General features: G+C 44.4%; 1 protein-coding gene across 4 annotated transcripts in view; it reads left to right on the top strand.

Annotated features, from left to right (window-relative positions):
* RCAN2 (regulator of calcineurin 2) overlaps positions 1-12,941 on the top strand; it is a 109,691-nt gene that overhangs the window by 86,802 nt on the left and 9,948 nt on the right. For all 4 annotated transcript variants that reach the window (XM_073586547.1, XM_073586548.1, XM_073586549.1 and 1 more), the window contains 2 exons: positions 1,025-1,198; positions 1,346-1,517. In XM_073586547.1, coding sequence (XP_073442648.1) covers positions 1,025-1,198; positions 1,346-1,517 — 346 coding nt within the window. The remainder of the gene's footprint in view (positions 1-1,024; positions 1,199-1,345; positions 1,518-12,941) is intronic.

Below are 12,941 nucleotides of genomic sequence, written 5' to 3'. Positions count from 1 at the left end.
CTGAGCTCCCAAAAGACTAGCCAGTTCCTGATGTTCAAGATTTCTGTGGCTAAGGCTATTCATGGAATCTAATGGTTTTGTGGCTCAGGAAGTCACTGGAGTCCAGTAGTTTTGTGGATCAAGCAAGCTTTGTCATCAGCCTGTCTCCTATGCCAGTGTCATTGTGTCACAGGTAGTCCCTGGTGTCTATTGATTGGTGTCACAGTAGTGTACAGATGTTTTGAGGATCAGGCAGTCCCTCGTGTCCAGGGGATTATTGACTCAGGCAATTCTCCCTGGTATCCAATACTTTGGTTGCAGTGATATTCCTTGGCATCCAAGGATTTTATGACTCAGGCAGTCCCTGGGTCTCTAGTATTGTGGCACTGGCTGTAACTAAAGTTTAGTGGTTTTGTATCTCAGGCCATCCTTGGTGTCTGCTAGTCTAATTCGAGTCTCCTCCACCCCTTCCAACTGTTATTGATGGCTGGTTTTCATTGAGTTTTCTTTAGCTCAAGGAGTCCTTTTTAAGTCATGTTTTTTATGGCTCAGGAGCTACTTTCTGTTGGCCAAGTCAAATACTAGTTTTAAGGGGTCTGATGCTCCAGACTATCCCAGGTGTCAATAGACCCATGAAACTGGTCTCTTGTGGCTTTGTGCCTAAAGCCACTTCAGATGCCTACAGGATGTTAGCTTGAGATCTGTTACCCAAAGCTTCCCACATTGTGCAATAGTTTGTTTTTAGGAGGTCTCTTCAGAACTTCAATTAATTCTGAGTTTCATCCTTAATTTTGCCTTTTTAAGACCCTACCAACTCGGTTTAGAAGATTGTAAATGTGTTACCAACCTCCCTTTTTTTATATTGAGGCTCATGGTGCCGGTCAGGTGCTAAGGCACATGGTACAAGATGGACGTTAGGTAGTTAGCACCTACTGTATGGTATTATCAGTTACCCCCAAAGCTCAACCTCCACTAAAATAGATGTAGTACCGTATATATGTATGTGTTGTTTGAACTAACGTAAGTATTTTTCCTTTTACTATAGGAGAAATTTGAGGGTCTTTTCCGAGCATATGATGAATGTGTGACCTTACAATTGTTCAAGAGCTTCCGAAGAGTACGAATAAACTTCAGCAACCCTAAGGCAGCGGCGCGAGCGAGGATAGAGCTACACGAGACACAGTTCAGAGGGAAGAAATTAAAACTTTATTTCGCACAGGTAAATTGTGTTACATCAAGTTTGACATTTTTGAAAATCTCTTGAATATATCTTTTTATATGCAATCTCATCCATGATTGAGTTTTTTTCCATTACGTTCTTATTTTTTTGCATATGTCCTAAAGATTTTTATAATGTCACACACAGGTCCAAACAACAGAGACAGATGGAGAAAAACTCCACCTGGCACCCCCACAACCTGCTAAACAATTCCTCATCTCTCCTCCTGTGTCCCCTCCGGTTGGATGGAAGCCGATAGATGATGCTACACCAGTAATCAATTACGATCTTCTTTATGCAGTTGCTAAGTTAGGCCCAGGTAAGCAATATAATTTTCATTTCTGCAAAGGTAGCCTGCCAAGATATAGGGTCAGGCAAGGTGAAATGAAAACATAGCCAGGATTAAGGACTAGCATTGAAAACATATTAGAACAATGAGATACCCTCTATGAAGCACGTATAAACATCAGAAAGCCAGGGAGAGCCTATATCTCCATAGAATTTAATACGAAACCATGGTAACAAATCGACTCATACCAAGTTTTATGCAAAAAAGTATCAAGAAAATTCTTTTATTTAAATACAAAGTAGAGCAACATAGAAAGGCGTTACAAAAATTGTCTCCAAAACAGCCTATAGTTCCACTGAGACGGGTAGAAATAGTTAATCCAAAAAGAGAGAGGTGTTAAATAGTACAATTATAAAGAAAACGGGAAGAAAATGCTGAAGTAAGAAAAGCTCCTATGTAAACAGAGGAGACGGGCAAAGTCTATCACAATAGTGTGAAACACTTCAAGTAGAATCTACTAGCCCCAAATAATCCATACAGATCAAGCCAATCATCAATTAAGTCCCATTAAATGTGATAAATTATAAGGAAAAAACCAAATGCATACCCATAACGTAGTGTCCGCCAGTCACGCCCACTGGTGTGACCGGCGGACACTACGTTATGGGTATGCATTTGTTTTTTTGTAACGCCTTTCTATGTTCCCTGACCTGAATAACGGACTTTATTTGCATATTCGTATTTCCCAGGGAGCAATGCACCTAGGATTTCACTGTGATTGAGCGCCTTTGCCGGCTGCCGCAGTGTTTTCTTTGACTGGTCTCCCTGAGGTCAGTGATTGTTTCGTGATGTTGGTCTACTAGGCATTGCTCCCACCTAGCCAGAATCCTACTCCACACTGATGAGGGGCAACACCCCGAAACAGCTGTCTGTGGATGGATACCTGGCTTTGGTATTTCCCTTGTCATATCTGTAAACTCGTAAACAGCTGGATATTGACTTAAAGGGCCACTTAATATGGTGGTAATGGTGGTTTCCGAAAGGAGCCACTCCTTGGCTGGGTCCTTCCCTGGAGGAAGATCTGGCTAGTCCCGTGTTTGAGACTCTTAAATGAGGCTCCACGGACTTTATTTGCATATCTGTTCTTCTAACACAGACCTTAGCGTGGGGTCTCCAGTTCTTCCAGCTAAACCGCAAGTCCTCCTGACAAAGTCTAACAAGGCTTGCTGGGCCTCTTTCGCTTCAACCGGCCCCTGCCCTGTCTGTTGTACTAGTTCTAGCCCAGACCAACCCCTGTACCGTATGTCAGTGCTGGAAGCAATGGCCCAGCTCACTCGCGCCTCATTTTCACAACCACAAGTGTTCACCCAGAGCGGAATCTCCAGATCTTTGGTGCTTGACCAACGGCAGATGTCTCTCGTACCCGGTCAGAAGGCTGGAACCCAGCTCTTGACTAGTGTAGTTTTTGGAATTTGGTTCCTCACCGGCCTAGTCTACACTCCAGGTCTTGACCGGTTTAGTCTTGACTCTGGGACTTGTCTAGAGCCGCCTGAGTTATGCTTAAAGGTGCACCACAATCGCTGCCTTGGGCTTTCTGCCACAGCCTGTCACTTCGGCCTCAGTGTCTCCCCTGACATACATCCCACCTGTTACTTTACTTGCTGCCAAACCTGCTCCTGTTTTATATTGGTGAAGTGCGTCATCAAGGTCACCTGACCCACTGTTCCTTCTAAACCTTTCCTTCCTGAAACTTTTCCTTTTCTGGTTGTTCCACAGGGTCTTGCTTGGACGGTAGATGGCAGCCTCCATGCTGCACAGCCCTGAGGATTCTCTTGTCTTATGGCACACCTTCCTATACTATCATAGAAAAGTGTCAGAATATACAGAGCATCGCAGTTATCATAGAAAAGTATCAGAACACCCAGAGCATCGCAGCTACCATAGAAAAGTGTCTGAAGGTACAGAGAATCGCAGCTATCATAGAAAATTATCCAAACACACAGCGCATTTATGGGGCTGTGTAACTGCATATTGATCAGAGTACCAATGATATCCTCGGTCCAGCGATGAAAGGGCCTAACCTAATATGAACCATGTCTGATAAATCATGTGTACGGCCTGGTGTTTCAGTTACGTGAAGAATATATGGCACCAGTGTAGGGAGGAGGGCCCCCGCAGAGTGTCCGGGCCGGAACCAAGGGGACCGCCATCTAGGTTCCTAAGGGAACTGTACCCGGGGAACGGAGGAGCAGAGTGAACTGCTGGAAGTGACAGGACAGCAAAGGGAGGGGCGAGTATAAAAGGGACAGGGAGCGCTCAGTGGGGTCAGTTGGTGGAACGGCAGACACGAGGCAAGAGACTGTGGGAGTTTGAGAGAGCCAGGGTGACGGACGGCGACCAGAGAGGAGACCAGTGGCAGAGGGGAGATTTACAGTGGCCTGCGGAGAGGAAGCGCCGAACTTACCGACAAGAGACTGCCACTCCACTCCAGTCCAGGATCACGACCTGCCCACGGTCGTCCGCAGCCGCTGCCGCTTCACTCCAGCCCGCGGCTGCGGCCTGCCCACTGCCGCCCCGCTTCTGCCCGCGGCTGCGGCCTGTTCATCATCGCCCGCATCTGACATCACCCCGCTGCAGTCGGCAGTTGGGACCTACTCCTTGTCTACAGAGAAACTCTTTTCCCAGGCTGTGCACGTGGTCTGCCAACCGCCACTCCTGATTACTGCGACACAACCCTGCTTGGGGACTGGAGTCTCATTGAACTCACTAACGAGCGGAACCCCGCTGATTCTACAGGGGGGTTACCTCATCAAAGGACTCCCTCAGGGCCTGTTGTGCCCCAACTCCTTTTGGGCGCTGGGGCGCCCGAAGACTACGACAGATCTTCAGCAGCTGGGCCCAGCGGCTGCGACGCCAAAACAGCTTCATCAGAGTCGCCGAGGGACGTCAAGACAGATAACTGACACTATAGGAAATAAGGACCCGTAGTCGGCCATATCGTGGCCCTATAGTAACCGGCCTTTGCTGGGTTAGTCGTGTTCTCTTTAAAAGTGTTTGTTTGTGCTGAGTCCCTGCATCCTGCGTAACTGCTATTACCTACACCAGGATGCACTAAGGACGGCTGTGATGGAGCAATATTCTGCTGAGGAACATTGGGTCCTGGCATCTAGGTGGATGTGGCACGTTCCCCCTCCCCAACCATTGTATAGACCACATACCCCTCTTTGTGACAGCTATATTCCCTAATGCCGTGGTCTCCTTGAACAGAATAATGCCTCTACCACACTGCAAAAACTGTTCGGGAATGGTTTGAGGAACATGACAGAGTTCAAGGTGATCTCCCAGACCTCAATCCGATTGGCCATCTTTGAGATGTCTTGGTAAAGCTAGTTCAGTCCATGGAAACCACTGTAAGCAACACACAGCATTTCCAGGGAATGTGTCAGAAGCCACAGGAGCCCTTTGGAGGTTTTATGGGGTCGAGGCCTCTACTTGTCAGAGGTGCTCTCACACAGTGAAGAAGACCTTCACATTATTAGTCTTGGAGGTTTTAATGTTATGGCTTTTTGGTGTACACTTTCTTTATAACTCATCATACTTTAAAATTGTGAAATCAAAGTCTGGGAATAGAGAGTGCGCAGAGCCAACATTATCACTTATTAATCACAGTCATAGAGCGGAGATCTCGTCAGTCAGGCGATGGGACTTCAGACGTCTGAGGGACATTTCTTGCAGTAAGCTCAGCAGGTCTGTGTTAACGTAATCTCCGTATTATGTTCTAGCACATTTCTAGCTGATGTCAGTGTAGTTGAATGCAGTCATTAATAATATGCTTTTATTTATTGCAAAATTGGGGTACATGGATGTATTTACCGGGTTATAATAATCCTACGGAGGTGATGAATCTTGGCAAATTCATACTGAGCATTTAGTGATGGAGAACAAGTTTTGTCTTGAAGTCCAGATTTCATGTGTGGTTTTCCATAGGATCGCAGATAAATTTACAGCATTTTGCACAAAACAAATTATTAATTGACAGATCCATCTACATGTATACTTTATGGATCACAGCAAAATTACTATTTTCTTTCTTCATAGGGACCTGTGTCATTACTTGCATATTTTATCTGGTTAGAAAGTTTGCAACACGCGGCAGAAAATGTCATCACGTTTATGGTCCTTACCCGTTCATTCTATGTCTCGGATCACAAAGATCAAGAAACGTTTTAGAATTGTTGATTTCCAGGAAATTTTCTGATTCCTTCTAGAGGTTTATTTCGGGGTCTCACCCATTCGATGCCTCGAATCCCAAGATTTCGGGTCATAAGAAACTTCTCAGAATTGCTGATTTTCAGGAGATGTTCTGTCTCCTCCACGAGGTTATTTAGCGGTCTGATTTTGCTCCATCCTGTGTCAGTTGCAGAGGGCGTAATGTGCAAGAACTAGCTCATGAACGGTGGAAACATCTTGAATTGTATTCTGCACTAGGTAGGAATGAGAATTGGTTCTCAAATCGTTCAGGAGAAGTAGGAAGCGACCGCGCCCAGGTAAGAGTGTTTTCCTGACAGGAGAGAGGATCTGAAGGAGGGCATATTCATGGTGCCAAAGGTAGCCAGAGAGTACCAAGGACAGATGACAGAGCTAAGGGATCCAGGAGGGCACCTTCTTGTTGTGCAAGAGGCACTGTGTTTAGGAGGACTGTGTGGTTTTGCTAATGGGCATTGTGATGGTGAGACCCGGAGTGCAGACAGCGACTGATGCGGAGGGCTCCTGCACAAGACCAATTATGAAGGACAAGTTCTATCCATGGTTTTCAGGGATCGCATTCTTACCCATGTTATTCTATGGGGCAGTGAACATGTCTAATATTTTTTGCTCAGACCAAGTGGTCCGAGGAAAAAATCTAAGGCTTGTCCGATTTTGATCCAAGTTTTTGATCAAAATCAAGAATGCAAGTCTGTAGGTCCATGAGTGCAGTACAGTTTTCACGGACGGGCAGAATGGAGAAAGTGGAAAAACTTTTAAATTTTTTCCTCCACCTCCAAGATAAAATTAATACCACTCACTAATACCTCGATCAGAATAATCAGACCGTTTTCCTCGGATGGAGAGAAAATGGTGACCTGAACCTGCCCTTAGGCCAGGGTTACACTTGTGAGAAACTCGCACAATTCTCAATACACGGCACTGCCGCCGGCTCTCGGACCGGAGCGCTCAGCTGTATAGAAATACATGCAGCCGCACACTCCGGTCCCGAGTGCCGGGGGCAGTGCTGGTATTGACGTGCGAGACGACAGAGTTTCCCGCAAGTGTCACCCCAGCCTTAGGCTATGTGAACAATTTCTGCATGAAAACCGGACTACTTCCCAGAAAACGCGCAATTTTTTCCGCGAAAAAAACGTGCGTTTTTTATGCTTTTTTTTTCCGGAGCAGTCCCAGTCTTATAGAAAATACCTAGAAATGTGGAATTTTCCACATAATTAATGAGCATGCTGCGTTTTTTTCCGCGATGCGGTTTTTTTGGGGAAAAAAACGCATCAATATGCACAAAAAGTGTGAAATTCAATAAAATTAATGGGATGCTTCTTTTAATCGTATTTTAAGTGTTTTATTTGGTAAAACCGTGAAAAAAACACTTGCGTGTGCACATACCGTTACAGTGATCCTCACAGAGGGAAGCAGGGACGTGGTTCAAAAAATGCCCGAGCCCGAAGTGTGGACTGACAAAGTGCAGCTTCTGTGTGTGTGTGTGTATGTATATATATATATATATATATATATATATACAGTCATGGCCAAAAGTTTTGAGAATGACACAAATATTAATTTTTACAAAGTCTACTGCTTCAATTTTTCTAATGGCAATTTGCATATAGAATGTTATAAAGAGTGATCAGATTAACAGCAATTACTTGCAAAGTCAATATTTGCCTAGAAAATGGACTTTATCACCCAAAACACATTTCAACATCATTGCAGCCCTGCCTTAAAAGGACCAGCTAACATCGTTTCAGTGATTGCTCCATTAACACAGGTGTGGGTGTTGATGAGGACAGGGCTGGAGATCAATCTGTCATGATTAAGTAAGAATGACACCACTGGACACTTTAAAAGGAGGCTGGTGCTTGGCATCATTGTTTCTCTTCTGTTAACCATGGTTATCTCTAAAGAAACACGTGCAGTCATCATTGCACTGCACAAAAATGGCCTAACAGGGAAGAGTATCGCAGCTAGAAAGATTGCAGCTTAGTCAACAATCTACCGCATCATCAAGAACTTCAAGAGAGAGGTTCCCTTGTTGCCAAAAAGGCTCCAGGGCGCCCAAGAAAGACCAGCAAGCGCCAGGACCGTCTCTTAAAAGTGTTTCAGCTGCGGGATCAGGCTACCAGCAGTGCAGAGCTTGCTCAGGAATGGCAGCAGGCAGGTGTGAGTGCATCTGCACACGCTGTGAGGCGGAGACTCTTGGAGCAAGGCCTGGTCTCAAGGAGGGCAGCAAAGAAGCCACTTCTCTCCAGGAAAAACATCATGGACAGACTGATATTCTGCAAGAGGTACAGGGTGTGGACTGCTGAGGACTGGGTAAAGACATTTTCTCTGATGAATCCCCTTTTCGATTGTTTGGGACATCTGGAAAACGGCTTATTCGGAGAAGACCAGGTGAGCGCTACCACCAGTCTTGTCTCATGCCAACTGTCAAGCATCCTGAAACCATTCATGTCTGGGGTTGCTTCTCAGCCAAGGGAATGGGCTCTCTCTCAGTCTTGCCTAAAAACACAGCCATGAATAAAGAATGGTACCAGAATGTCCTCCAAGAGCAACTTCTCCCAACCGTCCAAGAGCAGTTTGGCGATCAACAATGCCTTTTTCAACATGATGGAGCACCTTGCCATAAAGCAAAGGTGATAACTAAATGGCTCAGGGAACAAAACATAGAGATTTTGGGACCATGGCCTGGAAACTCCCCAGATCTTAATCCCATTGAGAACTTGTGGTCAATCATCCAGAGACGGGTGGACAAACAAAAACCTTCAAATTCAGACAAAATAAAAGCATTGATTTTGCAAGAATGGACTGCTATCAGTCAGGATTTGATCCAGAAGTTGATTGAGAGCATGCCAGGGAGAATTGCTGAGGTCCTGAAGAAGAAGGGTCAACACTGCAAATATTGACTTGCTGCATTAACTCATTCTAACTGTCAATATAACCTTTTGTTACTCATAATATGATTGCAATTATATTTCTGTATGTGATAAAAACATCTGACAAACACACATAAAAACCAGAGGCCAGCAGATCATGTGAAAATATAATATTTGTGTCATTCTCAAAACTTTTGGCCATGACTGTATATATATATATATATATATATATATATACAGTAGAGACCAAAAGTTTGGGCACACCTACTCATTCAAAGAGTTTTCTTTATTTTTAAGACTATGAAAATTGTAGATTTACTCTGAAAGCTTCAAAACTATGAATTAACACATGTGGAATTATATAATTAACAAAAAAGTGTGAAACAATTGAAAATATGTCTTATATTCTAGGTTCTTCAAAGTAGCCACCTTTTGCTTTGATTACTGCTTTTCACACTCTTGGCATTCTCTTGATGAGCTTCAATAGGTAGTAACCGGAAATGGTCTTCCAACAGTCTTGAAGGAGTTCCCAGAGATGCTTAGCACTTGTTGGCCCTTTTGCCTTCACTCTGCGGTCCAGCTCACCCCAAACCATCTCGATTGGGTTCAGGTCTGGTGACTGTGGAGGCCAGGTCATCTGGCGTAGCACCCCATCACTCTCCTTCTTGGTCAATTAGCCCTTACACAGCCTGGAGGTGTGTTTGGGGTCATTGTCCTGTTGAATAATAAATGATGGTCCAACTAAACGCAAACCGGATGGAATAGCATGCCGCCGCAAGATGCTGTGGTAGCCATGCTGGTTCAGTACGCATTCAATTTTGAATAAATCCCCAACAGTATCACCAGCAAAGCACTCCCACACCATCACACCTCCTCCTCCATGTTTCACGGTGGGAACCAGACATGTAGAGTCCATCCGTTCACCTTTTCTGCGTCGCACAAAGACGCGGTGGTTGGAACCAAAGATCTCAAATTTCGACTCATCAGACCAAAGCACAGATTTCCACTGGTCTAATGTCCATTCCTTGTGTTCTTTAGCCCAAACAAGTCTCTTCTGCTTGTTGCCTGTCCTTAGCAGTGGTTTCCTAGCAGCTATTTTACCATGAAGGCCTGCTGCACAAAGTCTCCTCTTAACAGTTGTTGTAGAGATGTGTCTGCTGCTAGAACTCTGTGTGGCATTGACCTGGTCTCTAATCTGAGCTGCTGTTAACCTGTGATTTCTGAGGCTGGTGACTCGGATGAACTTATCCTCCGCAGCAGAGGTGACTCTTGGTCTTCCTTTCCTGGGGCGGTCCTCATGTGTGCCAGTTTCTTTGTAGCGCTTGATGGTTTTCACCACTGCACTTGGGGACACTTTCAAAGTTTTCGTAATTGTTCGGACTGACTGACCTTCATTTCTTAAAGTAATGATGGCCACTCGTTTTTCTTTACTTAGCTGCTTTTTTCTTGCCATAATACAAATTCTAACAGTCTATTCAGTAGGACTATCAGCTGTGTATCCACAAGACTTCTGCGCAACACAGCTGCTGGTCCCAACCCCATTTATAAGGCAAGAAATCCCACTTATTAAACCTGACAGGGCACACCTGTGAAGTGAAAACCATTTCCGGTGACAACCTCTTGAAGCTCATCAAGAGAATGCCAAGAGTGTGCAAAGTAGTAATCAAAGCAAAAGGTGGCTACTTTGAAGAACCTAGAATATAAGACATATTTTCAGTTGTTTCACACATTTTTGTTAATTATATAATTCCACATGTGTTAATTCATAGTTTTGATGCCTTCAGAGTGAATCTACAATTTTCATAGTCATGAAAATAAAGAAAACTCTTTGAATGAGAAGGTGTGTCCAAACTTTTGGTCTGTACTGTATATATATGTGTGTGTAAAAGTTCTGTTATACCCGGTCTGCCACCTTTTTACATAAGAACCAGCTCATAGAGACTAGTTTTATATATGAGGCTTTCTTTTCGGAGACCACATACAGGATCCAGTTCTTCAGTTCTTAAAGGCTGGTGATACACATAGAACCCATTTCAGAAATGTCAGAGATATACACTTCATAGTTTTTGGTGCTATTTTCAAATATTATTATTTTCAGGTATTGGCCTATATAAGGACCCATTGAGGCCAGTGTAATTTTTTTGAAAACCACCTCCTCCATTAGTGGACTGTTCATTTTCATCGAAACTAGAACTCATGGATATCATTCTTTTGAATTTAAACAGTAACCATCATTTAGAGTTTTCTTTTCCCATAAATTAATAGCACAATTGAAAATAAGGAACTTTGTGATATATTTTACAAGAGAAATCTGCTTCTTCACTTCCTGGACTGATCATTCTCAAAATTCTCATTTCTCAGGTAAAATCTGTACTCGGTTAATACAGAATTTCCCATTACTGAGATAGGAGATGGCACTTCGTGCTCAGAAACTTCTATGAGCCCTACATTAGAATGTCTATGTCTGCCTCTAGCACTTTCCCTACATAGAATGTCTATGTTCCTCTAGCTCTTCCCTCCTCCGTAGAATGACAGTGTTCCTATAGCTCCTCCCCTCCATAGAATGTCTGTGTTCCTCTAGCTCCTCCCCTCCATAGAATGTCTGTGTCTACCTCTAGCTCCTCCCATCCATAGAATGTCTGTGTTTCTCTAGCTCTTCCCCTCCATAGAATGTCTGTCTTCCTCTAGTTTCTCCCATCCATAGAATGTGTGTGCTCCTCTAGCTCCTCCCTTCCATAGAATGTCTGTGTTCCTCCAACTCCTCTTCTCCATAGAGTGTCTGTGTTCCTCTAGCTCCTCCCCACCATAGAATGTCTTTGTACCTCTATCTTCTCCCCTCCATAGAATTTAAAAAGCACCAACTGCCATCTCCTATCTCAGTTATGGGAAAATCACGGAAGACAAATTTTTACAGATTTTTCCCCATAAATTATGCGTGAAAGATCAGACCAGGAGGAGAAAGAAGTTGATTTCTCTGATAAGATATAATACAAAGTTGCTTAATTTCATGTGTACTATTCATTAGGAAATAGTAATTATAACGACAGTCTCTCTTTAAATATGTTGCAGAACACTTGATTGTGAGATCTAATGTTCTCTATGGTTTTCTAAAGATCTGCAACCCCTTGGCTCTGCTGCATGGAGAATATGTAGCAGGAAGCTTCTCTCTTGGGGGCAGAATGTGACATTTAGGACGATTTTTATCAGCAATAACGGGAGATAATTTTCTTGCTCCGAGACGGGCCTCTTTGTGTCTACATAGCCATTAGCATGCTTGCTGCATCCATCAGGGACCCATTGGCTGGTGGGGCTTTGCCTGCAGAGTTGACGTCAGCTTGTGACTGAGAAATGAACCGGAGCCTGGAAGGGCAGCGGGGCACCGAGGAATTAAATAATTCCCTCAAACAACAGAGCCGGGAGCGCCATAATCTGCTTCAATCACCGCGGTATGTTCTTGCTTCAGCCTCTTGCTCCCTCCTTCCCCCATTGTCGTCATCTATCTCAAGAGCCTACAACGTGCACAAAGCTCCATGCGACAGAATAAGATATCTGGGTGAAAAGTGCATCATTCCAGATGATCCGTAGTGACACCCACCGCTGCCACGACGCAATCCTGCTGCTCCCCCGAGGACGCATCGCATGCCGTGTAATCCGCGCTGTCAGTCACAGCCTCGCAATTATTTTTGGAAACCTCATCTAATCTGTAGTAGTATTGTGACTCATGTAAAGGTCGTCCGTGATATTCAGAAAGTCCAACTCCCGAGATGACGAGTGCTGCCGATGGCGTGAGCTCCGAATTTTACTCCCGGAGCTGCATGCTGACGTCAGGGTGCAATGTCTTCAGTCTCACCTGCTCTAAGGTTAGGAAATTCCGCTGCCAAATTGCTGGTGTGAACTAATTCTGTCTTTGATGTGATGCACTGACCTACCGCTTATCTTCTGCATATACCTGGCAGCCGATCAGAACATGCAGAGCTTCAGCAGAAAACGTGAATATGGGAGTAGCCTTGGTTTCTAAGGCCGTGATCTCCAATCTCTGACCTTCCAGCGGTTACAAAACTACAGTTCCCAGCATGCACTGAGAGATGTAGTTTTGCAACAAGGTTTGGAATCATTGCTCTAAGATAGATCTTGGACTACCTTAGACACCCATCAGACAGTGCTTCTAAGGCTGAGTCACTGGTCATAGCTGTGGCCCCAGAGGAGCAGAGATGAAAAGTCTCCAACAATGAAGAATGTACATGAGTAGTAATAACAGAAGACGATGACCAACTTGGGTCATGTCTGGTCTACAGTCATTTTTGATGGCGCTGGT

The sequence above is a fragment of the Dendrobates tinctorius genome, unplaced genomic scaffold (genome assembly GCF_039654945.1).
Source record: "Dendrobates tinctorius isolate UK_male_01 unplaced genomic scaffold, ASM3965494v1 ptg000093l, whole genome shotgun sequence".
Taxonomy (NCBI): Eukaryota; Metazoa; Chordata; class Amphibia; order Anura; family Dendrobatidae; genus Dendrobates; species Dendrobates tinctorius.
The sequence above is the reverse complement of the archived record's forward strand: the minus strand, read 5'-3'. Positions and strand labels throughout refer to the sequence as shown.